General features: G+C 37.1%; 1 protein-coding gene across 1 annotated transcript in view; it reads left to right on the top strand.

Annotated features, from left to right (window-relative positions):
- Positions 1–373: 373 nt before the first annotated feature.
- Positions 374–24,527, top strand: part of SOX30 (SRY-box transcription factor 30) — a 50,370-nt gene continuing 26,216 nt past the window's right edge. The window contains exons 1-4 of the mRNA XM_063086357.1: positions 374–1,376; positions 3,157–3,396; positions 4,638–4,817; positions 19,139–19,631. Of these exons, the coding sequence (XP_062942427.1) occupies positions 374–1,376; positions 3,157–3,396; positions 4,638–4,817; positions 19,139–19,631 (1,916 nt within the window). The remainder of the gene's footprint in view (positions 1,377–3,156; positions 3,397–4,637; positions 4,818–19,138; positions 19,632–24,527) is intronic.

Raw genomic sequence — 24,527 nt, 5'->3', positions numbered from 1 at the left:
TCCTCGTGGGGGAAGGGTAACTAAGGACTACAACCCGGAAGAGAACTCCTGAAGAGAGTGAGAGTCAGAGGGGGAAAATGGGCAACACGTGCAGTTGCCCCGGCCATCGCGGGTGATTCGACGGCTCCACACGAGGCCAGAGCAGAGGGTGGGAGGGCCTGGAGAATGCGCCTATGATTGGCGGCTGGGGATACCGGGATGCCTGTGATTGGGCGAGGCTGAGACGAAGGACTGCGTTTTGAACCGCGTAGGGTCCTGGGTAGCAAAGGCCTTGGTAGGGTCTTAACTGAAAGAGGGAGGAAGAAGGTCGCCAACAAACGGCTGAGCTCACAATCCGGGCCACGACCCGGTCGGGGCATCCCCTCCCCCCTCCATGGAGAAAGCCAGGCCGGTGCCGCTGCCTCAGCCGTGCCAACTGCCGCGGACGACCGCGCCTCGTCCGTTGCGCCCCGCTCCGCCCCCGCTGCGGGTCGAGGGCACCCCTTTTCGGGCAGCGGTCGCTGAGTCCCCTCAGTTGCCACCTGCCCCGTGCGCGGCCGCCATTGTGACCGTGGCTTCGCCGTGCGGGGAGGCCCCGTCGTCGGGCGTACAGCCTGCGGCAGGACAGCTGCTGCAAGTGAAACCCGAGCAGGTGTTGTTGCTGCCACCAGGACCACCACTGCCTCAGGCCCGGGACGGCGACGCTGCCAACTCGCCCGCGCAGGCGCGGCTGCTGCAACTGAGGCCCGAGCTGCTGCTGCTGCCGCCGCCGCCCGCGTCCGAGGGCGCCCCTTGGACGTCCGAGTTCCACCTGCTGCAGCCCCGGGCACTGCACGTCAAGGCCGAGAAGCAAGAACCCGGGCCCAGCTTGGACCCGTCGGTGGGGCCTCGGAGGACAGTTGAGGTGGGCCCTAGAGCCTCCGAGGTGGCCAACGTGGAAGGCCCCAAGCTGGTCTTCGACAGCCTCCGAGGGGACGAGAAGGGCAGGCTAGAAGTGGAGGAGGTCATGAGGGACACCGCGAAAAGCGAGGAAGGCAAAAGCTTGGCGGCCATCCGAGAAGGAATCATCAAAACAGAGGAGCCCGAGAGATTCCACGACCACAGGCTCGGCATGGAGCTCACGTCCAATGGCCTGGTCCATGGCAGCAAGGAGGTCATCCTGGCTCAGCAGTCCAGCGCCTTTGGGCCGCACCAGCAAGACCTCAGGATCCCTTTGACTCTCCACACAGTCCCTCCTGGGGCCCGGATCCAATTTCAGGGACCTCCACCCTCAGAACTGATACGATTGACTAAGGTCCCTCTGACACCAGTGCCTATTAAAATGCAATCCTTATTGGAGCCTTCTGTAAAAATTGAAACCAAAGATGTCCCACTCACCGTGCTTCCCTCAGATGCAGGTATTAGACGACAGGGGTATCTGTTTTAAAAACTTTGTCTATGTTGCCCCATAACTGACATGTCAGCAGTTCAGCAGCCTGATCTAGAAAAATAAAATCAAGGAACTGATTCTTTTCAGGGCAAAGTCTGCACAGGTATCATTCTGTACATATCCCAGTAAAATACACTGACATTTCTTCAAGATTCTGAAACATTTAAAAAATATGTATTTTAAGACCCAGTAAGCAATGAGATTTAGATATGACTATTTTTTATGCACAAAAATAGAGATTTCTTGCTAGACAACACAAAGCTGTCCTTTTGAAGTTTATATGTTACGAATAACCAACATTAAAATTACCATATTATAGCAGCAAAATACGTATCAAGAAATAGAAGAAACAGCTGACTGGTTAACTCAGTTGGTTAGAGTGTGACTGTCTGCTAACACCAAGGTCCAGGGTTCATCTGGTCAGACGCCCTCCTCCAAAAAATAAAAAATAAATAGAAACAATGGTGTTTAGTGAAAAAAAAAGTTATAAACAGGAAAGCTTATACCAATTATAGAACTTATCTTCTTTAAAAATGAGAGTAAACATTTTTCTAGGAGAAAACAACGCATGATTAAATGTAACACTTTGGTATTTATTCTTCTAAAAACTAAGGATTTATAGAAATATTGAAAATGAAAATACTATTGAGTAAGCTAGAAAAATTGTTTTTAAATGTTACAACAATAACAACTACTAATAGGTATTTTATTTCTATCCAGTCTTTCCAAATAGCAAATTCTTACTTTAAGATTTAGTTCAGACAGAACACTAAGCTAATGAATGTCTTGGAAAGTCATATTAATCTTTGATTCATATTTTCATTCACTTTTATGTTTATTTTTGTTTTTATTTTCTTTACTGCTTCTTTAACCTCACTCTACCCTCTTGTTTTTGTCTTTGGTACTTTTTCGACTTTATTTTCATTTTCTAAAGGAAAGAAAGGGAAAGCTTTCTTTGTACTATGTATGTCAACCTTTGCATGTTTTTAAAAATATTTATATATCAAGTAACCCTATAATAAAGGGAAACAATATAAGTTAATAGACAGTTATTTTATTATTGTTGTTATGTTTTATTTTAGACAATTATTTTTAATGAGCATTGTAAGACATGCGAATTTAGCCAAGTTTATTATAATTTCAGCTGGCTCTGTGACTCTCAAAAAGTCACTTTTATTATTTTTTTCTTATTTTTCTCCCAGGATGTGAGACTTACCTTGGCAGGAGCTTCACGTTCATAGTGAAATACAGCTAATATAGTATTATAATATTGTAAATATTTTTGCTTGAAAGGATACTACAATTGCATGTAAATGAGTTCCTTTAAACATTTAGGGAACACCTACCTGGTGCTGGGATTACAGTCATGAATAATTCATAGTTCCTTCCCCCAATGATAGAATTTTTTTAGTGGGAAATAAACTAAATGTTAATTATTGTTAGAAGTATTAATGAAGTTCAAAGAATTACTAAGCCTTCAATTTATTGTGTCTTCAACATTATTAATTCCACAGTATCTTCAACGATATTCTCTTTGAGGAAAAGGAGAGTCATTTTAAGCTACAGGTTAGAATACTGAGTTCAGGGGTTACAAGGAACTCTAGAATATCAGCAGTTCTTTGAAATGTATGTTTTCTACAGATACTTAAAAATAAGTATACAAATGGAGGTGCACTTCACTTTAAAATTGTGTGTGTATGTGTGTGTGTGTGGCACATAAATTTAGTCTCTTAATTTTTGTCATGTAGGAATACCAGATACTCCCTTCAGTAAGGACAGAAATGGTCATGTGAAGCGACCTATGAATGCGTTTATGGTTTGGGCAAGGATCCACCGGCCAGCACTAGCCAAAGCTAACCCAGCAGCCAACAATGCAGAAATCAGTGTCCAGCTTGGGTTAGAGTGGAACAAACTTAGTGAAGAACAAAAGAAACCCTATTATGATGAAGCACAGAAGATTAAAGAAAAGCACAGAGAGGAATTTCCTGGTAATCAAATGAAATGAACAAGGCCTCTTTTTAATTTCTTTTAAATTAATTATTTAGGTAAAGATTTGGTTAGGTTGAGATTGAAAGACAAAAATGTGTATTTTTTCTAATCTCATATGTACTATAAAGAGAATAATGGCTAATATTATAGTAATGATTGCATTGATACTGGGCATAAGTTTCCTTAAACGGAACCAATTAGGAGTATATCTGGTCTCATATTTACCAACTTGTACAAACCAGGGGACAAACAGTTTTACTGTGGTGTTGATTAAATGTATAGATATAAATTTAATGAAGATAAATCTCGAGTTCGAGGCTATATTAGAAGTGTTAAAATAAGAGCACCAGAAAAAAATTTGCAGTAACATACTTAAAGATAATGAGAATGCAGGAATTAATACCATGCTCCATTTTAATATTATATGGTTATCAGAACATAGTTCTGCCTTCTGACTGATAGGTTTATCCCCATCGTGATATAGTTTGTAATGAGTCCGCTTCCTCCCCAGCAGTGAGGTCATTGAGATTATGCTTGGGAAAATGCACAGTGTATGTCCAGCATGAGTCTGCATGGTGGGAAAATAATTATTTTTTTCTGAAATATGAACAGAAATATTGTAGGAGTGAAGATTAGAGGCAGCAACTACAGGGAACCAGTGATTCTTTTTAGTTATACCATGGCTGCAATTGCTATAACTCCACTCTTCTGACTTTGGAAGGAAATTGAGTTGTTTGTGGATTTGGAGATTGCCAAGTCTAGGAGAGGGACTCTTCCTGAACTAAGCATAAAAATAGTGACTGGTCATTAGTGACTATTGCATTGTAAGATATATACAATTGTACCTTACAGAAAGTGAGGTAACAGGAGGAGATGAATAATGTTTTATTAGAGGCATTGTTCTATAGGAGAAGAAAGGCTTTGGAATTTGAGCTTAGTGGCGCTGATGTTAGTTCTACTACAGATTCGATATATGTAATTGGATATAAAACATTTGACCTTCCTCTTCCTTTCAATTATGGGTTACAACATTGGCCACTAGTTAGGAGCAATATAGCTATGTATGTTAAAATGCATAGTGGAAGTGTCATTCACAGAAATAATATCACAGAGCTGGAGAAGATACTTTAGATAATAACTTATTTTTTAAAAAACTGAAGTTTTTAATATGAAAAGAACTATTTAAAGGCTAAATAGGGTCTATACATTTATATTAAAAATAGTTTATCTTCTTCTATAGGTTGGGTTTATCAGCCTCGTCCAGGGAAGCGAAAACGCTTCCCTTTAAGTGTTTCCAATGTATTTTCTGGTACCACACAGAATATCATCTCTACAAATCCTACAACAATTTATCCTTATCGGTCACCTACCTACTCTGTGGTAATTCCCAGCTTACAGAACACCATCACTCATCCGGTTGGTGAGTTGGTTTTATTATACCTCACAATTTTTTTAATAGCTGTGTAAAAATTTTACCTCTTAAGTTGAACTTTTGTTTCTGTTAGATTTAAGAATTTAGAACAATGATATGAAGGGAAAAAATCAAGAGAGGGAAAGTGAGAATATTAAATAGGAGAAGGAAAAATTTCAGCAGACATCAAAGCATTTGGTTTGCCAGAGTAGCAGATAATCCGTGTAAAACCTCTGACCTTTTAAGCAAATCAGTATGAGCCCATAGATAATGCAGGAAATGACTAAGGTAATTCAATAGGAAATAGGAGTGTCTTTTTACTATCAGCATATAAGAATGCCTTGCTAATGGAATATGAGGCATCCTGTCCTGGAACTTAGTAATGATACTGATCTGTTAAAACCATTCTTTTGCTGCTCTAGAAAAGTAATGGAAGTAGTTTGTTTTCCACCAAATATTTGTTTGGTTTATTATACTGTCTCTACTTGAATTTCTCCTCTATTATCAGTTCTTTACAACATTCCTGTCTGTTGACTTTAAGAACCCAAAATTGAGAGACTAATACCTTAATAACTTGTTATAGCGTTATCCATCATTAGTTTGTTCTTACAGAACCTGTTTTAACCATCTCTTCGGGACAGATTTACAAATTCTCTATTTGCTATCATTTGTCTTAAAACTACTGCTTTCCAGTTTCTACCTACTCAGATCCTTATGGTAGTAAAACCATCCCTATGAGCTGAGAGGTTTAGATATACTGGAAATTGACTTATTAGAATCTTATACATTTTAAATGTTTATTTTATGTATCATTTTAGCAATCAATAATAATAAAGTCACATTACAGGTGTCTAGGCTCAAGAGAAAGATGCAGAAACCTGATCCTATAACCCTGTTCTCTCCCAGCACCGTCAGGCACGCTCACCCTTCACTGTTTGTTAGTATCTCCTTTAATCCTATATTTCAACCTAGGCTTAATTATGCCTTTGTTCACTTACCTTAGTGTTCTGCTATGTTGTTTGTGATTTCTGTTTTCAAAATACATGTTTCTTCTTTTTATCCCTTTTCCCAACACCTCATTTAGATCTGCTTCTATCCACTGTTACATGCTGTATGTTTTCTCTTCCCAGGAACAGATTTATCATGTACTTATTTGAAGCAGGTGACATTTTGTACAAAATATTAATTTTATGCCATTCTGAGCAAAGATATGGGGTGGCTGGAAATTAAAAGATTTCTTCTCTAATGTTGGTAGGGTTCTTGCATCCATGCATTGTATTTAAGTATAATAGGCAGGATTATAGGAAGCATTTCAGAGCCATATACAACAATAACCAAATGTAAGACAAGATAATTTTGATTTTTTGTTTCCTATTTGTTTTTACAGTATCCCAAATTTCTGGTGATATCTAGTGTCAGCAAAGATTCCTTTCTTGGATCTCAAATGATAAATAGAGAAAATTATCTCATAATCATAATTTGGAAATTATTTTCCCACATATATACCTTAATAAGTGGTGAGATTTATCTGCTACTGTGGCTGCCCAATTATACAACTTTGAAATATATTCTTTTAGTTTGTTCTCATCAGCTTGGCATTATGTTACTTAGAGGAGTTAGTATCATTTGCAAATTTGGAAATTTTTTTACCATATATTTCATGTTCTAAATCATTTATAAAGCTGTTAAGAGCAAATTATAGCACAAATCCCTTGGTGTATTATAGTTTTCAGCAGCAGACGCTGATTTTTATACCTTCCTTTTTTATTGTTTCTTTCAAGTAATTTTATATTCTAAATATAAAGTCATGGTAATTTTGTTTTCAAAAGTGTTTGCTTTATTCCCATGAAAGAAAGATATCAAGGTAGTGAAGTATGCCTTTTCTCTTACACAAGCAATTTGCTCTCTTTTTTCTAGCAAGCTTTGTGCATTAATATGATACTATATAAATTTCACCACCTTTTCAAGTGTAGAAAATAGACTACCAAACTAGAGTTCTCTAGGTCATCATTTCCAATAGCTGGAAGTTATGGTGACTTTCCAAGAATGCTCTGGCAGAGGCCATCTGTACCTACTTTATCTAATATTTTCTCAGTTCTGTCTTTTTTTGTTTGTTTGTTTGTTTGGTCTTTTTGTGACCGGTAAGGGGATTGCAACCCTTGGCTTGGTGTCATCTGCACCGCGCTCAGCCAGTGAGCGCACCGGCCATTCCTATATAAGATCCGAACCCGCGGCGGGAGCGCCACTGCGCTCCCAAGCGCTGCACTCTCCGGAGTGCGCCCCTCTCAGTTCTATCTTTAAGTTTCTCTACAATTCTTAGGTGAATGCCACCTGAGATCTATTTATATTCATTTTGTCAATTTGGCTTAAAGCATTCTTTGAACTTGTCATTATACTGTAGTGATCTAATATTTTTTAATTAACTACTATGAAAATTAATTGGTGTTCAGAAATCTTAAGGTCATCTTTAGTAGGAAGGAGTTTATTGAGTCTTGCTGTTCTTTTTTCAGTTGTCTTTTATATTGTATTGACTAAATAATTCCACGCATTCTCTTTCTTCTGTAAAAGTATTTAGAGTCAATTAGTATTGACTTTGAGGTCTCTCACCTGTGGCTTCTTCAGTTTTCCTTTGGACTGCCTAATTTTTATTTGCATCTGACTTGGGCTTATTTGTTTTACACACTTGGACAAGATTTTGTTGGGTTCTGTTTGATTTGGCTAGTTAGCCGTAGCAACTTTCTGATTATTAGGCACAATTTTTCCTTCTGTGATTTTAGCATTATTGTGTAAGACAACCTTCATTTTCTTCTATTTTAATTATTCCTATCAGCCTTTCCCCCCTAGCCAATATCTATTGTTTTGATCCTTAAGGCTTTATTAGTTATTTACCAAGCCATCTTCAGATTTTCATTTCCTATTAAATCTATTTTTTAACATTACTTTTAAAAAATTATTTATTTTTGTTTGTTTTAGCCTTACACAATGTAAACATTTTTTGTGGTCCTGTAACAATTTCTTCCTAACTCTCTTGCCCTCCCCTTTTCCTATCTCTGGTGGCTTGAGTTCCATTCACTTCTTCTGAAAGTTCAAAGAACTATTGTGATTGTTGTTGTTGTTGTTGTTGTTTTCAGCTCTCACTTATGAGTGAGGACATGGTATTTCTCTTTCTGTACCTGGCTTATTTCACTTCACATAATTTTCTCTAAGTTCATTCATGTTGCTGCAAATGGCAGAATTTCATTCCTTTTTATGACAGAGTAGTATTCCATTGTCCATATATACCACATTTTCCTTATCCAGTTGTCCATCAGTGGACATTTAGGTTGGTTCCAACTCTTAGTTATTGTAAGTAGAGCTACAATAAACATGGGAATGCAGGTATCCCTTGGACATGATGATTTCCATTCCTTTGGGTATATACTTAGCAGCTGATTGCTGGATTGTATGGCAATTCTATCTGTGGTTGTTTGAGGAATCTCCATACTGTTTTCTGTAATAGCTGCACTAATTTACAGTCCCACCAACAATGTAGGAGGGTTTCCCTTTCTCCACATCTTCACCAACATTTGTTATTCTCTGTCTTTTTGATACTGGCCAGTCTAACTGATGTGAGATTTATACCTCAATACCATGCTATAGCTTTGTAGTATATAATTTGAAGTCAGGCAGTGTCATGCCTCTGGCTTTACTTTTTTTGCACAGGATTGCTTTTGCTATTCAGGGTCTTTTGTTGTTTCATATGAATATTAGGATTGCTTTTTCTATTTCTGTGAAGAATGTCATTGCTATCTTGATGAGATTGCATTGAATCTGTAGATTGCTTTGAGTAGTATAGACATTTTCATAGTGTTAATTTTTCCAATTCAAGAGCATGAAATGTCTTTCCATCTTTTTGTGTCCTCCTTAATTTCTTTCAGTAGTGATTTGTAATTCTCACTGTAGAGATCTTTCACTTCCTTGGTTAAATTGATTCCTAGGTATTTTATTTTTTTGGTGACTATTGTAAGTGGGCTTGCCTTCTTGATTTCTTTTTCTGCTAGCTCATTATTGAGGCGTAAAAATGCTACTGATTTTTGCATGTAGACTTTGTATCCTGCAGCTTTAATGAAACCATTTATTAGCCCTAAGGATTTTTTGGTGGAGTCTTTAGGTTTTTCTATATATAGGATCATGTCATCTTCAGACAAGGACAGTTTCACTTCATCTTTACCAGTCTGGATGCCATTTGTTTCTTTTCTTTTTTTTTTTTTCTAATTTAAAAAAATTATTTATTTTTTACTTTTGGCCACAAAACAAGTCTTAATACATTTAAAAAGACCAAGATCATAGAAAATATGTTCTCTGACAACAATAACAGAAGGAAATTTAGAAAATTCACAAATGCGTGGAAATTAAACAACACTCTCCTAAATAGACTATGGGTAAAAAGAAACATCACAGAGAAATTAGAGAATACTTTGAGATAAAAATCAAAGAGCAACATATCAAAATTTATCGGATGCAGGGCTCATGCAGTGCTTAGAGGCAAATTTATACTTGTAAACACCTACATTAAAATGCTACATTCTGGGGTCCAGCCCGTGGCTCACTTGGGAGAGTGTGGTGCTGATAACACCACAGCCATGGGTTTGGATCCCTGTATAGGGATGTCTGGTTAGCTTACGTGGGAGAGTGTGGTGCTGACAACACCAAGTCAAGGGGTAAGATCCCCTTACTGGTCATCTTTAAAAAAATAAAATAAAATAAAAAAGAAAAAGAAAATGCTACATGCTTTTTAAAGATACTAATCGCTTTGTAAATTTCCTCCTTCATATCCTGGATTTTTTTTCTTGTTTCATTGTGTTGTCTGAGTCTTCTCCTATCTCAGTGAGTTTCCTTAAGATTTTGCTCAGAATTGCTTTTCAGTCATTTCAAGGATTTCCTGCTCTGTAGGATCTGATATTTGAGAATTACTATATTCTTTTGGTGGTGTCATTTTTTCTTGGGTTTTCCCATTTCTAATATTTCTACGTTGATGTCTGGTCATCTGGTAGATCAGTTGGTTCTTCTATTACTCTAGAGTGGGCTTTGAAGAAAAAGAAGTCCTCTTCTTTTTTCAGTCTCCACTGTTGACTCCTTGTGTTGGTGTAGTTGAATGACTGGCAGGCCACCTGCATAGCAGCTGTGGCTACTCCTGTGCCATCCACCTTTTGTGGCAGCTGTGGCTGTGGCAGTGGCTGTGCTGAGCAACTCATGTGGAAGTGATGTTTTCAGTGTGCTCCTGGGTAGGCTGCCCTCAGCTCCTGCCTAAGGACCCTGGGATTGCTGTGTTTCTTGCCTGCATCCAGGCAGAGGGGGCTGCCCTCAGCTACTGCCTAAGGACGCTGGGAATGCTCTGTTTCTTGCCTTGGATGCCATTTATTTATTTCTCTTGCCTGATTGCTCTGGCTAGTATTCCCAATACTGTATTAAATAGGAGTGGTGAGAGTGGGTGTATTAGTCCATTTTGTGTTGCTATAACAGTAATACCTGAAACTCGGTAATTTATAAAGAACAGAGGTTTATTTGGCTCACGATTCTGGGACAGCTGCATCTGGCACGGGTCTCAGGATGCTTCTACTCATGGCAGAAAGCGGCAGGCACAAGCAGATCACATGGCAAGAGGAAGCAAGAGAGAGAGAAAGCAAGAGAGAGAGGAAGCAAGAGAGAGAGAGAGGAGGTGCCAGGGTCTTTTAAAGAACAAGCTCTCACAGGAACTAATAGAGTGAGAACTCACTCATTAATCCCCGTCCCCAAGGGCAAGCATTAATCCATTCATGAGGTATCCACCCCCATGACCCAATCAGTTTCCAACACTGCCGTTTGGGGATCAAATTTCCACATGCGTTTTGGTGGGGACAACACATCCAAACTCTATCAGTGGGAATCCTTGCCTTGTTCCTGTTCTTAAAGGAAAACCTTTCAGAATAATATTGGCAGTGGGTTTTTCATACATGGCTTTTATTATGTAGAGATACTTTCCTTCTATACCTAATTTGCTAAGTGTCTTTATCATGAAGGGATGTTGAATTTTGTCAAATGCTCTTTCTGCATCTGTATTAGTCTGTTTTTGATGCTTATAACAAAGTACACTGAACTGGGTGATTTATAAAGAAAATGAAATTTATTGCTTATGGTTTCTGAGGTTGAGAAGTCCAAAGTCCATGTGGTGATGGCAACAGTGACCCAGGGGTTTCACATTACAAGATGGCGGAAACAGAGCAAAACAGACAGACTCTCCTCTTCTTTTAAGTCCTCAGAACCACACCCCTGACCACCATTTTTAATCCATTCACTACTGCATGGTCCTACAATCCAATCTCCTCTTCAAGGCTCCACCTTTCAATTACTCTAATAGGATTTCCCACCCTCTTCGCAATCACAGTGGAGGCTAAGTTTCTAATACATAAAAACCTGAAGGACACAATTAAAGCTTCAAGGAGTTTTGGGGGGGACATAAGTCAATCCACTACAGCATTTATCGAGATAATCCTATGGATTTTGTCCTTGATTTTGTTGATGTGGTACATCACATTTGTTGACTTGCTCATGTTGAACTATCCTTGCATCCCTGGGATGAATCCCAGTTGATCAAGGCGTAGAATTTTTTTTGATGTGTTGTTGTATTCTTATTGCTAATATTTTGTTGAGGATTTTTGCATCTATGTTCATCAGAGATATTGGCCTGTAGTTTTCTTTTTTTGTTGGATCTTTGGTTTTGTTATCAGGGTGGTACTGCCTCATAAGATGAGTTTGGGAGAATGGCCTCTGTTTCAATTTTTTGGAATAGTTTGAAGAGAATTGATATTAATTCCTCTTTAAAGGTTTGGTAGAATTCAGCAGTAGAGCCATCTGGTCCAGGGCTTTTCCTTGTTGGGAGACTACTGATTACTGTTTCATATCTTGTTATTGGTCTGTTCAGGTTTTCTATAACTTCTTGGTTCAGTCTTGGTAGTTTGTATGTGTCCAAAAATTTATCTGTTTCTTCCAGGTTTTCAAATTTGTTGGTGCATAGTTGTTCATAATAGTCTCTAATGCTTCTTTATATTTCTGTGGGATTGGTTTTAATGTCTCCTTTTTCATTTCTCATTTTTGTTATTTGGGTCTTCTCTTCTTTTTCTAGTTAGCCTAGCTAATGGCTTGTCTATTTTGTTTATCTTCTCAAAAAAACAACTTTTTGTTTCGTTGATCTTTTGTATCTTTTGGGGGGGGTCCCTATTTCATTTAGTTCTGCTCTGATCTTAATTATTTATTTCCATCTACTGATTTGGGATTGGATTGTTCTTGTTTTTCTAGTTCTTTGAGGTGTAGCATTAGGTTATTTATTTGAAATATTTCTATTCTTTTGATGTGTTTTGCAATAAAATTCCCTCTTAGTAGTGCTTTTGCAGTATCCCACTGGTTTTGGTATGATGTGTCTTTATTTTCATTAGTTTCAAGAAGTTTATGATTTCTTGTTTAATTTCTTCTTGTACTCATAGGTCATTTAGGAGCATGTTGTTTAATGTCCATGTATTTATATAGTTTTCAGAGTTTCACTAGTTATTGATTTGTAGTTTTAATCCACTGTGGTCTGAAAAGATACTTGAAATGATTTCAGTTTTTTAAATTTGTCGAGACTTGATTTGTGACCTAACGTATTGTCTATCCTGGAGAATGTTCCATGTGCTGATGAGAAGAATGTATATTCTGTAGTTGTTGGATGAAATAGTGTATAGATATCTGCCAGGTTCAGTTGGTCTAAAGTGTAGTTTAAATCCTGTATTTCTCTGTTGATTTGTTGCCTACATGATCTGTCCAGTGCTGAGAGAGGGGTGTTTGGTTTTGATCCCCTGCTATTATCATATTGGGATCTATCTCTTTGTTTAGGCCTAATAGTATTTGCTTTAGATATCTGGATGCTGTGGTGTTGGGTGTGTAGATATTGATGATTATTATATCTTCTTGTTGGATAGATGCCTTTATCGTTATATAATGGAATCCTTTGTCTCTTTTTATGGTTTTTGGTTTTTTAGTCTGTTTTATGTATTATAAGAATAGCTACTCCTGCTCATTTTTGGTTTCCATTTGCATAGTATATCTTTTTCTATACTTTTTCCTTCACTTTTAGTCTGTATTTTTACAGGTGAGGTGAGTCTCTTGAAGACAGTGTATAGTTGGGTCTAGCTTTTTAATTCAGTCAGTCAGTCTGTGTCTTTTGAGTGGAGAGTTTAATCCATTTATGTTTAAGGTTGTTATTACTTACTCTTGGCATTTAATGATTTTCATTTGTATTTTTTTTTGGATGTTTTAAATATCTTTTGTTCCTTTCTTCACTTTTTATTTTTGTCTTTGATGTTTGTTAGTTTTTTGCAGTGGTAAAATTTAGTTTCTTTCTCTTTCTCATTTGCATTTTGTTCTATTCAAATGAGTTTTGTTCTTTCTTGTGCATTAATGGTACTGGTTATTGTTTTTCAGATTCCAGATGCAGGACTACCTATAAGATTTCTTGCAGGGCTGGTCATGTGGTGGCAAACTCCCGCAGTTTTTGTTTGCCTGAAAAATACACTATTTCTCTCTCATTTCTGAAGGATAGCATTGTTGGGTATTGTATGCTTGGCTGGTAGTTTTTTTCTTTTGGTGTTTTCAATATATCATTCCATTTTCTTCTAGACATTAGAGTTTCTGTTAAGAAGTCTGCTGTGGGGCTCCGTGATAGGTGGCTTGACACATTTCTGTTGCTACTTTTAGGATTCTCTCTTTGTCTGGGAGCTTTGCCAGTTTGACTCTACTGTGTCCCGAAGAGGATCTTTTTGTATTGAATCTTTTTAGGGATCTTTGAGCCTCCTGGATCTAAAGGTCCATGTCTCTCCCTGTACCTGGAAAGTTTTCCATTATTATTTCATCGAATAGGTTTTCAGTGCCTTTTCCTTTCTCTTCCCTTTCTGGAACACCCATGATTAGAATGTTTGTGCACTTAAGGTGGTCTGCTGACTCTTTTAGATTTTGTTCATTTTTTAAAAATCCTTTTTTTTTTTTTTTTGGTCCACCTGGGTTATTTTGAGAAGACTATCTTCGAGACCAGAAATTCTTTCTTCTGCTTGTTCTAGATTGCTGCTTAAGCTCTCAGTTATGTTTTTTGCTGTTGTTGAATGATTCTTTCAGTCCCATGAGTTCTGTTAAAAAAACATTCTTCTTAAAGGTATTACTCTCTTTGTAAATTTCTTCCTTTGTATCCTGGATATTTTTTTTCTCACTTCATTATGTTGTCTGAGTCTTCTCATATCTCAGTGAGTTTCCTTAAGATTGTTGCTTGGAATTCCTTGTCAGTAATTTCAAGGATTTCCTGTTGTATAGGGTCTGGTATTTGAGAATTACTGTATTCTTTGGCTGGTGTCATATTTTCTTGGATTTTCATATTTCTAGTATCTCTACATTGATGTCTGGATGTCTGGTAGAGCAATTGCTTCTTCTGTTACTTTGGAGTGGGCTTTGAGGAGAGAGACTTTCTCTTTTTTTTTTCTGGTCTCTGCTGGTGACTCTCCTTATGTCAGTGCAGTGGAGTGACTGGAAGGCTTGCACAGTGGATGTGATTGCTATTGTGGCAGAGAACCACTTTTGTGGTGGCAGCAGCTGTGGTGGTGGCTGTGATGGGCCACCCGTGTGGAAGTGGTGTTTTCAGTGTGCTTCTCCCTTCTGCCGGGCAGTGGGGGGTGCACATAGCTCCTACCTAAGACCCTGTGTGTGCTCCTGCCTTCTGCCAATCTGTGGGTCTGCCCACAGCTCCTGTCTAGGACCCCATACATGCTCCTGCCTTTTTCCCAGCAGTGAGGTCTGCCCATGGCTCCTGTCTAGGACCCTGTGCATGCTCCTGCCTTCTGCTGGGCAGTGTGGGCTGCCCACAGCTCCTGCCTAGGCTTCTGGGAATCCATAGAAATGTTGCTGAAAGCAGCCTAGGTTCTGGAGTACTCCAGGAAAATGAACTTTGCTCCCCCTGTACTGTCCACAAAAGCAAGATGCTTCTCTTTTTAGAAGGTAGTAATGCTACCTGGTGATGAGCCAAGCTCCAAATGTCCCTAGCCAATATGTGTATTTCAAAAATTGAATAACTCCAGGGGGGATTTTTTGTCTTTTCTTGTTAGTAAGGATCTTAAATTTAAATATGTTGTGATTAGTACTACATCATATTTCATACATCAAATTCATGGTTTTTCCAGTAATCTTTCTCCATTATTTGGCTCTTGATCTAACTTATTTCATTGTCTTGTGTATTCTACTAAACCTGTTTGTTCTAATAAGCAATCATTTGTCCTGTATCAGATCTTTCCAGAATATTTTTATCCCATTAAGATATTCATTCATTCTATTTGAAATCTGGCTGTATAATTTGGTATTCTCCTTCATTTCAATGAAGATTTCTATTTCAGATTCTTCTGTGTAAATTCCAGTGCCACATTTGCATAATTGCCTACCTGCCTCCTCTACTACCTAAAGTTTATTAAGAACCTATTATGGATCAAACTCTGTGCTGGGGACAAAATGTAAAGATGTTTTTACAGTCTCTGCTGTCAGAGTTCATAAGGTAGTTGTAGAAAGGATAGATACAAAAACAATTTTACTGTTTCTTTGATAGAATCTATAATACCTTTCTTGTCTGGTATTATTTTTATGTATAATGTTGTGTTTAATCTGTCTCTTAACATTTAATGCCATATCCCAAGTTTCTATCATGCTTATTGCATGATAGTCCAGAATTCTCTTTAGATATCTTTTATCAAATGTCTTTGATGCCAGCTACACCAACATTCTCTTTTTATATTTGTATTCAAATTCATTTAATGGCTTTTGGAACTTTTGTAAAAGCTATATTTATTGTAGCCTGGGTTTTAAATGTCATTTTGTACATATATAAATTTTCTGGTTAGATTATCTTATTCTCTACATTTTATTTCTCAAGCCTGAAATTGTTTTTCTTTATTACATCTTAACTTAGTTGACATCTTTCACTCTTCTGAATTCATATATTTCCTCTAAATTTTTTCTTTAAAAATTGTTTAATACTACCTAAATTTTTGGTAATAGACATGTGCCATTTTAGTTTACCTACCTCCTCTTGCTTAAAACAAAACAAAACAAAAACTTCCATCATTCTGACACTGTTATAATCCCCAAAAAGCTGGTGTTTTTGTCCCAGCCTTAAGGTCTATTCCAGCAAAGTGTTATTATATCCATAAGAAACTCAAATCTGGCTCAAAATTCCTTGAAAAAGTAATATATGTCTTTATTGTGAGTTTTCTTGAGCAGATAGGGAAGGAAGAATCACGTTTCAACACATAGTAAGTCTTCCTGGGCTCTTCATTACCTTTGTCACTCCCCAGATCCTGGCTTTTCTTAGCAGTTGCCTGTTCTTCCCAGTTCTCAATTTCCTATCTGTCTCTCTGTCTCTTACTCTTGCTCTCTTTTCTTTCTCTCTCTCCCCAGTCACATGTTTGTTCTCATCTCCTTATTACCTTCATAAAGCTTTTTATTATAGAAAAATTTGGTCTGTTCACAGTTTTTTGCCATTTTCCACTCCTTCACTGTTTATCCCTGTCACACAACAAAAGCCTGGTTATGTCCTTCATCCATTCAGCACATGTGATGGATTTTTCCTCTTTGGGAGTGGTTAGTGGAAGATATGCAGGAATTGTTTAAAACTTTTTTTTCTTTTGTTCTTGTCATACTATATTATATACCTAAAATTCTGCTCTTTACATCCTATAATGATTAGATAATGCTAGCTGCTTTAACAAGCTCTAAAATTTAATGGTTTAAATACAATTAAAGCTTTTTTTTTTTACCCTTATAAAGTTTATAGGGTGCTTCTGATTGATAGATGGCTCTCTTCCAAAAGATTATTCACGGACACAGACTTCTTCTACCTTATAGCTCTGTCATCTTTAATATGTGGCATCCAAGACCACCACACTGGTGTGCATAAACTGACAGAAGGGAAAAGAGCATGGAGGACCATATGAGAGTCCTCTATGGGCCAGTCCCAGAAGTGGTGCACATAACTTTGGCTTACATTCCATTGGGTAGCCCTTAGCCATGTGGCCATTCCTAACTGCAAGGGAGGCTGGGAAATGTAATCTGTCTAACTGTGAAGAGAAAACAGTGACTGGCTAGTTTCTATCATACCTTATCTACAGTTTGATTCATTAGAGCTCTGCCTTTTTCACAAGTCTTTCCTATTCACTGACAGTTTATATCAGAGATAACTGGATATTGCAGATTTTAACCTCCTACTTAGCAACTTGAATTTTGACATTTAGGACATCTTTATTATACTTCTGTATAACTCTCTATGTATCTAATTTTTGACCTCGGACCAAAACAGTGCCTTGCGTATGTTAGTTGCTTAATGAATACTTATTGAATTAAATGAATGCATGATTATCACCCTGTGCCTCACTGCCACCTCCTTTTATAGGAATACCTTTGGTAGAAAAGAACATTTGGTAAAAGATGTGTCCCTTCCTTCTTCAGTAATTGAAACTTTATCAATGATTCTGTACAGCTCTTTTAATTTATTTTTCCTTTGCACAGAATGACCGTACTTCTTTACTGAAGACTAAGAGCTTCTTGTACTGGGTATAGGAAAAAGAAATCTGCATTAGAGGTAGATTTTTGGAGCAAATGTCTTGAGTACAGTGATAATTCACGTAATAAATTTTTGAGAGATTTTAGAAATCCGCCCAGCTTCATAGTTGTTTAGAGAAGTTTCAGATCTCTTTATACCAGATCAGTGGTAGAAATACTATCAGCTATAGTTTATTCTTTCATCTGTTTATACCTCTTTTAACTATTTTTTATTAACTAGGTTCTGTGTTAGATACTGGGGATGTGAACATGAATAAAATAGTTCCTGCTCTCAAGCAAGGAACTATTAACAAATAATTGCAAAGATTTAAACCATTTCATACTAAACGATAGATTTACAAGGACTGAAGGCAACAAAGAGGAGGGAAATTATTTTGTGCTTGATAAGTCAGGAAAAGCCTGAATAGGGAGTGCCTGTACCTCACAGATGGGAGGGCTAGTTCATTTAAGGTCCTCAGTTGAGAATCAAGACAGGTTCACTTACACCGTAGTCCTATAGTTCACTGGGTCAGAGTCCATCTTGAAACAGATGGATATGTCTCTTAATTCCCTACTTCCAGGTTTAAGAGGGCATTATCTAGATAGAAGGAATGAGAGGGAGATACTACCTGGATAAGGCTGAAAGATCCACATTTTCTTTCATCCTCTGACAGAGACATTTCTAAGCACAGAGTCTGTTCATGGATTGCATGTTATTTATTAACAGACACCTAATTCACTGAAATAAATGAGATCATGACTCTATTGCTATCATTTCTATCTGTATTTCTTTAGGACAGTTTAGTTAAATTTAGGCTATGTCATTTGAATAACTCAGCAACTCAATCAGGAGTACTGTCTTCAGGAACAGAAAGATAAAGCACATAATTGTTTCACCTACCTTTAAAAATTCTGCCATATCCATTATGCCCTGCTGCAGTAGTATTCCTTTCATCACTTTCATAAATGGTTGATCTGTGGCAAGTCCTAGTCTCACTTGGAAATTTCCTTCTGTATTCACATTGAATGCAATAGAATGTAACACTTTTATTAATTGTTCAAGTTATTTTCAACTAAAAAATTAAATGACATTTGTAATTTAGTTTGATATAGAGAAGTATACAAAGTAAAAGAATAATGACACATACTGCTACTCTGAAATCCCTATTTAGATAAATAGAAAATTCAGATAGTACCAATAGGTATAAAATGAAAGTAACCCACTGCCCTGTCCTCTCTCTTCAGATGACAGCTCCTTAAAGGTAACTACTGTCCATAGTTTCATATTATTTCTCTTAGAAATAGTTATATAAGCATACCAGCATTTGTGTGTATTCATTCTTTCAATTTATCTATTAATGATTTTATTCATTTCTTTATTCAACCACAAGATATTTGTTGAAGGCCTATTCTGGGTCAGCCAGCATTTTATGCCCTGGGGATACAGTAGTGAACAAAACAGAAAAGTTCTCTCTTCTCATGTCACTAGAGTCTAGTTGGAAAAGAGACAAAAAATGTAAATAAATAAAACAAGATGATTTCATTTAGTTCAACATGCTATAAAGGAAATAGAGTGGTTTGATATAATGATGCTATTAGGTAAGGTGGTTAGTGAAGGCTTCTGATTGTAGAGTTTATTAAATTTTACCAAAAAAAAAAAAATCATGGAGTGACTCAATTAATGCTTGACCTATGCTATATTTATTTTAAAGGTGAAGCCCCATCTGCCATTCAGCTGCCCACACCTACGGTCCCGCGCCCAAGCCCCATCACACTTTTCCAGCCCAGCGTCTCCAGTACTGCCCAGGTGGCCATCCCAGGTCCAAGTCTGCCCCTCCACCCAGCACTCCCATCCCAGCGCTTTGCTGGGCCTTCCCAAACGGACACTCATCAGCTGCATTCCGGAGCCAGTCACTCGGTGAAGAGACCCGCTCCTGTCTCTCTGGAGGGCACCAACAGGATTCCAACGAGTGCAAGTACTGCCCATGCCAGATTTGTAACCTCGACCATCCAACCTCCCAAGGAATATCCCAGCATTTCCACTTGTCCAAGAAGTGCTTCAATCCCCCAGGCTCCTCCCATTCCACACTCACATGTCTACCAGCCCCCTCCTCTTGGCCATCCAGCCACACTGTTTGGGACACCACCACGATTCTCTTTTCATCACCCTTACTTCCTACCTGGACCTCACTACTTCCCATCAAGGTAAATGACAATTTTTTTCCTTTCACCTAAAAAATACAGTTAATGAATTTTTATCTCTGAAGGCATCTCTTTTTTACTGAAAAGGGGACTTCCTCAATTCTGCTTGGAATCTAATGTAGAGGCTGAATAGGAGCAAAGCAATTAACAAAAATAGATGAAGGGGGCCAGATGGGGACTGGCAGAGTTAGAGAGAGTGCATCTAATGTGGCAGCTGCTACTCAGCTCTAGTCCACTCTTGCTACGTGAGAATATTGGCTATGGTGATGTCAGATGTAATTCCTCATGAGAAACACGTATAAGGGACCTTAAGATCATTTAGTCAGAACCCCGGTTGTATAGAGCTGTGCTTCTCAAACTTTAATGTGTATATAAATTATGTGGTATCTTGTTAAAATGCAGATTCTGATTCATTAGGTCCAGGGTATAGTAGTATCCGGTATTGTCATATAATATGCCTGATATTTTGTATTTCTAACAAGCTCCCAAGTGATGCCAATTCTGCTTATTTGTGACCACATTTTGAATAGCAAGGGTATAGAGGAGGACACTTGGTCTAAAAGGTTGACTGACTAGTCCAAAGTTATACTTCCTCTCAGTGCCCTTTTTACCAAACCAGAAAATTTTCCATGTATATTATCAATAAAAGAATTGATTTTCATAAGGAAGTATCTAGGGAAAACAAATTTTTTATTTTGGCGGATAGAACTGAACTTCCTTACAAGTGACAGAGCACTATTAGCTTCTATTTTTCAATTGCTGTTAAATGTGTAGACAGAGATGGTTACTATTGAGATTGGAGGGCTAAGTGTCTGACATCAATCTTCTATTATTACTTACCTAGAAAGTAAAACTATTCCCCACTTGGACATACCCACTCCTCAACGGAAACAACTTTTGTGGTATATATTATGTTGCTTCAATTCATAATGAGATTGCTTGCTTTTGTGTCCTTATCTCAGAACTGCAAGAAAGTGAAAACTAGGGGATTAGGTCAGGAGAAAGGGAGATTTTACTATCTGGGGTTTGTTTTGTTTTATGTAGGCTCTTTTTATCTTTAGCAGCTTTTAGAAGTCTTTTAGTTCAAGGGATCAAACCTCAAGAGACTTCTAAGGCCAGGGGTTGATAAACTCTTCTCACTGCTATCTAACAGGATCTAGGACTTTATAAGAATTTTGGAGAATTTTACAAAATGTTTCCTAGATATAAGATGAGTGTTAAGGGCATAGGTGAAATTTAATAAATGAGTAGATTTGGGAACACTTGGCCTTAGTTAGAATCTTGAGGTCTATAACTAAAATTGCAGAAATTTTATCTGTTACATAATCCATTTCATGATATAGGAAAGGCTGGGACGGTATTCACTCACAGGAAAGGAGAAAAAAAGTCAGCTAGAATGTATCCCATGATCTCACTCTAGCTGTTATTGTTTATTTGTTCATTTGTTTGTTGTACTTATCTTCTTTTTAGCATTTTGAGAGCTAACCATTTTTACGTGTAATTCTCCTGACCATTTTGTGACTTGGGTATAATGCTCCCCTATGCTTTTTTGTTGTTGTTGTTGTTGTTTTTCTAAAGATGACCGGTAAGGGGATCTCAACCCTTGCCTTGGTGCTGTCAGCACCACGCTCTCCCAAGTGAGCCAACCGGCCATCCCTATACAGGATCCGAACCCGTGGCCTTGGTGTTATCAGCACCACACTCTCCCGAGTGAGCCATGGGCCGGCCCTCCCCTATGTTTTCAGATAAATGAATTGATTAGATGTTAAAGAGCTTTGTCAAAGTTACACAGTGGCAGAGCCAGTAGTCAAAGTTAAGTTTGTCTGTCTGATTTTGAATTCCGTATCTACTTTTTTTAACTACATCAGTAAGACTTCTCAGTGTAACAGCTCCTCTTGACTGACAGCTGTTAGTTGCTAGCAGAGAATCATATGGGAAATAGGTACTTTTGAATGGAAAACTGATGTAGTCAAGTGGACTTTTGGGCAGGTATTGTTTCCTTATATATTAAAGGGATTAAATCACAGGAAATCTATCTTCCTTACTCATGACAAGGCTTATAGGATTTTGCTGTTAATGTAGCAATCATCAGATACTTTAAAGAACATTTTAAAAGGAAGCTCTTGGAGGTAAGTTCTTAGAAGACAGAAACTATACCTTTTTCTTTACTACTGTTATTGCTACTTAATAATGCTTTTGGAAGAACCAAATGAAGTGAATAAGTATTTTACTGAATTTTATTTCATTTAAGAATGTCAAAGTAATATGTCAACTATAAACATTAAGCTACATGTAGTTTTCCCAAACAGAAGATCAGCCTTATAAATTGTAATATTTTCCACTTACATTTCTGACTTCTACATGTATGCATCTGATGATAATTTTCCCAAGGAAATGGATAATCTAATTATTTGTGCTTGTATAGATAGTATATTTCAGTGAAATCTTGCCTGGCTAAATGACAAAATTGATTCTCTCTCAATTTTTCTCCTTTCTCAACTGGTAATGGAACTGTCTATAAAGAATATTTCTTCCCTAACCTAATTCATCTATATGTAGATTATAACAACAATTATTAAAATGATTACACATTACTATATATTATATATGATTTTAGTAATATATACTAAAGTGTTTGGCCAAAATATATGATTATATATTGTATATTATAATAATTATGTGTTACTACAATTACATATAATATATAATAATATATAAGTATGAATAGTCCCCAAACATAATTATGTATAACTATAGTAATATATATAATATATAGTAATATATAATAATTATAATATTATTGTATATTATATTACTATATATATCTATACTAATAATTGTTATTCAACCATTTTAATACCATAATTGTAATAGACATTTGAGATATATAAATATTTTTACATGTATATATATAATTTATTAATTTATTTTATATATTTATTATATTTATTTTATTCAGGGCTGGCTGGTTAGATCAACCGGTAGAGCATGGTGCTGATAACATCAAGGTCCAGGGTTCGATCCCTATACCAGCCAGCTGCCAAAAAAAAAAAAAAAAATAGAAAAACCAAACCTGTTATCTTATTAAGTTTTTTTTTTTTTTGCCAAACAGTTCATTTTGTCCTGTGTATCTAGAATAAAAATCAAGTAGGTTAACAGTTTAATCAAGTTATCATTTTATAAAGCAAATGGACACTCAGAAGTGCTGATCCCTGTCTTTGAGGGCTGCCATCTTCTTCCACTTTCAAATCTTAACCATCTTTATACTGTGTTTATTAAACATTTTCTTTCTGTGTACTGTATTATCCTTAGATTTTTCCCCCACCCCCTACTCTTCCTTCTTGCAGTATATTTTTACTTTCACATCCAAGGGAGATATGTAGGATCCTCATTCTGCTGAACACTGAGTTAAAAAATGTGTTTAAAATCTATTGCAATTAGGGATATAGAAAGGATATGAAAGACAAATGAGGATTTATGAACTTGAAATATGTAGAAAATATATTCAGCTGTTTATGGTAGGGAATGTATGTCTAAAGAATTCCTGGATTTGTAGGAATAGATAGCATTTTAATTACAACCTTTTAGGCAAACGGATCAGAGGTTAAGAGCAATTCTTTTTAACTTTTTCTTGGGCCACAGACCCATTTAAGAATTTGATTGATGTTATGGACTCTTCCCTCAATAATGCATATTTATGTACATACACAAACTTTTGCTTAAACATTTATGGGGGAGGGAAAACTATAGTTCCAAAACATAATAGACATAGTTAAAAATACCTTGGTGAAATACCTAGAAATGTTGAATTTAAATATGAACAATTTAATACCTAGCTGAACTCACCAGAAAGGAAAATAAATCCCATGTACCAAAATGACCAACAAGCTGTAAACTAGTTACGATGGTCCTGGAAATAGTTTTCTGACTCAGAAATAGTCCCAGTGGTTATAAACTTGGGTTTTAATGCTTCTATAAGGAGAAGAGATGAGGTCTTAACATTGCTCAGGGTGGAAATTGAAACAAACCTCTCCATAAAGGCAGGACCCTGGAAGTGCTTTTCAACCTCGATAAAAGGAATATAAAATTTTTTATCACTGATCCACATAAAGTACAAAGAGATACTTATTTTTACCCAGGGCTGCATGTGATTAACATTTGAAATCAAAACCCCAAGGTGCATTGCACACCAGTTCAGAATCTGAAATCACTGCCCACTTGATGCCTTCATTTCTAAACTGAGAATTAACGTACAAACTGGTCCTGAGCTGGTGATTGCTTGGGGCATCTGCTCTAGAGGAACACTTTTACCCTTGGGTCACTTAGGATTTCCAAAGGGTGGAAATTATTATTAAAGATGGGCTTTAAAAAATTATAGAACATGTAGAAAAGATTCATTAAGAACAAGAGTTTGTAGACCCTACAAATAGGAGGGTTAACATCTCATGAATTTAAAATAATTGAAAATCAGAAAGAGAGTAAAAATCAATATTTCAAATGAAGAAAGATGACTTCTGTTCCAGCCAGAATGCAGTAACAGGAACTGGATTTACTTCACCTGAAATAATAAAAAAAAAAGGACAAAGTATGTGAAGATATGGTTTTCAAGACAGCAGACATCAGGCAGTGAAGAGCAGTAATCCCTGAGAGACAGGAAATTAACGAGATGAATTCTACAATCTCTTAGCTTACTGGCCTGGAAACCACAGTTCAGGGAGGAGAAACCACAGCAGATCCTGGCAGAGTCTCTAAGTTGAGACAGAACTTTGAGTCCAGTGAGATCAAATCAGCTAAATTTCTGAGGATAAAATACCAGAGAGAGGAGAGCTGCAAACAGAGGGAACTCTAGATATCTCTTAAGGTCCCTCTTGACTATTCAGCTAAGTATTGATTAGTGCA

This window comes from Cynocephalus volans, chromosome 2, assembly GCF_027409185.1.
Source record: "Cynocephalus volans isolate mCynVol1 chromosome 2, mCynVol1.pri, whole genome shotgun sequence".
NCBI classification, from domain to species: domain Eukaryota; kingdom Metazoa; phylum Chordata; class Mammalia; order Dermoptera; family Cynocephalidae; genus Cynocephalus; species Cynocephalus volans.
The sequence above is the reverse complement of the archived record's forward strand: the minus strand, read 5'-3'. Positions and strand labels throughout refer to the sequence as shown.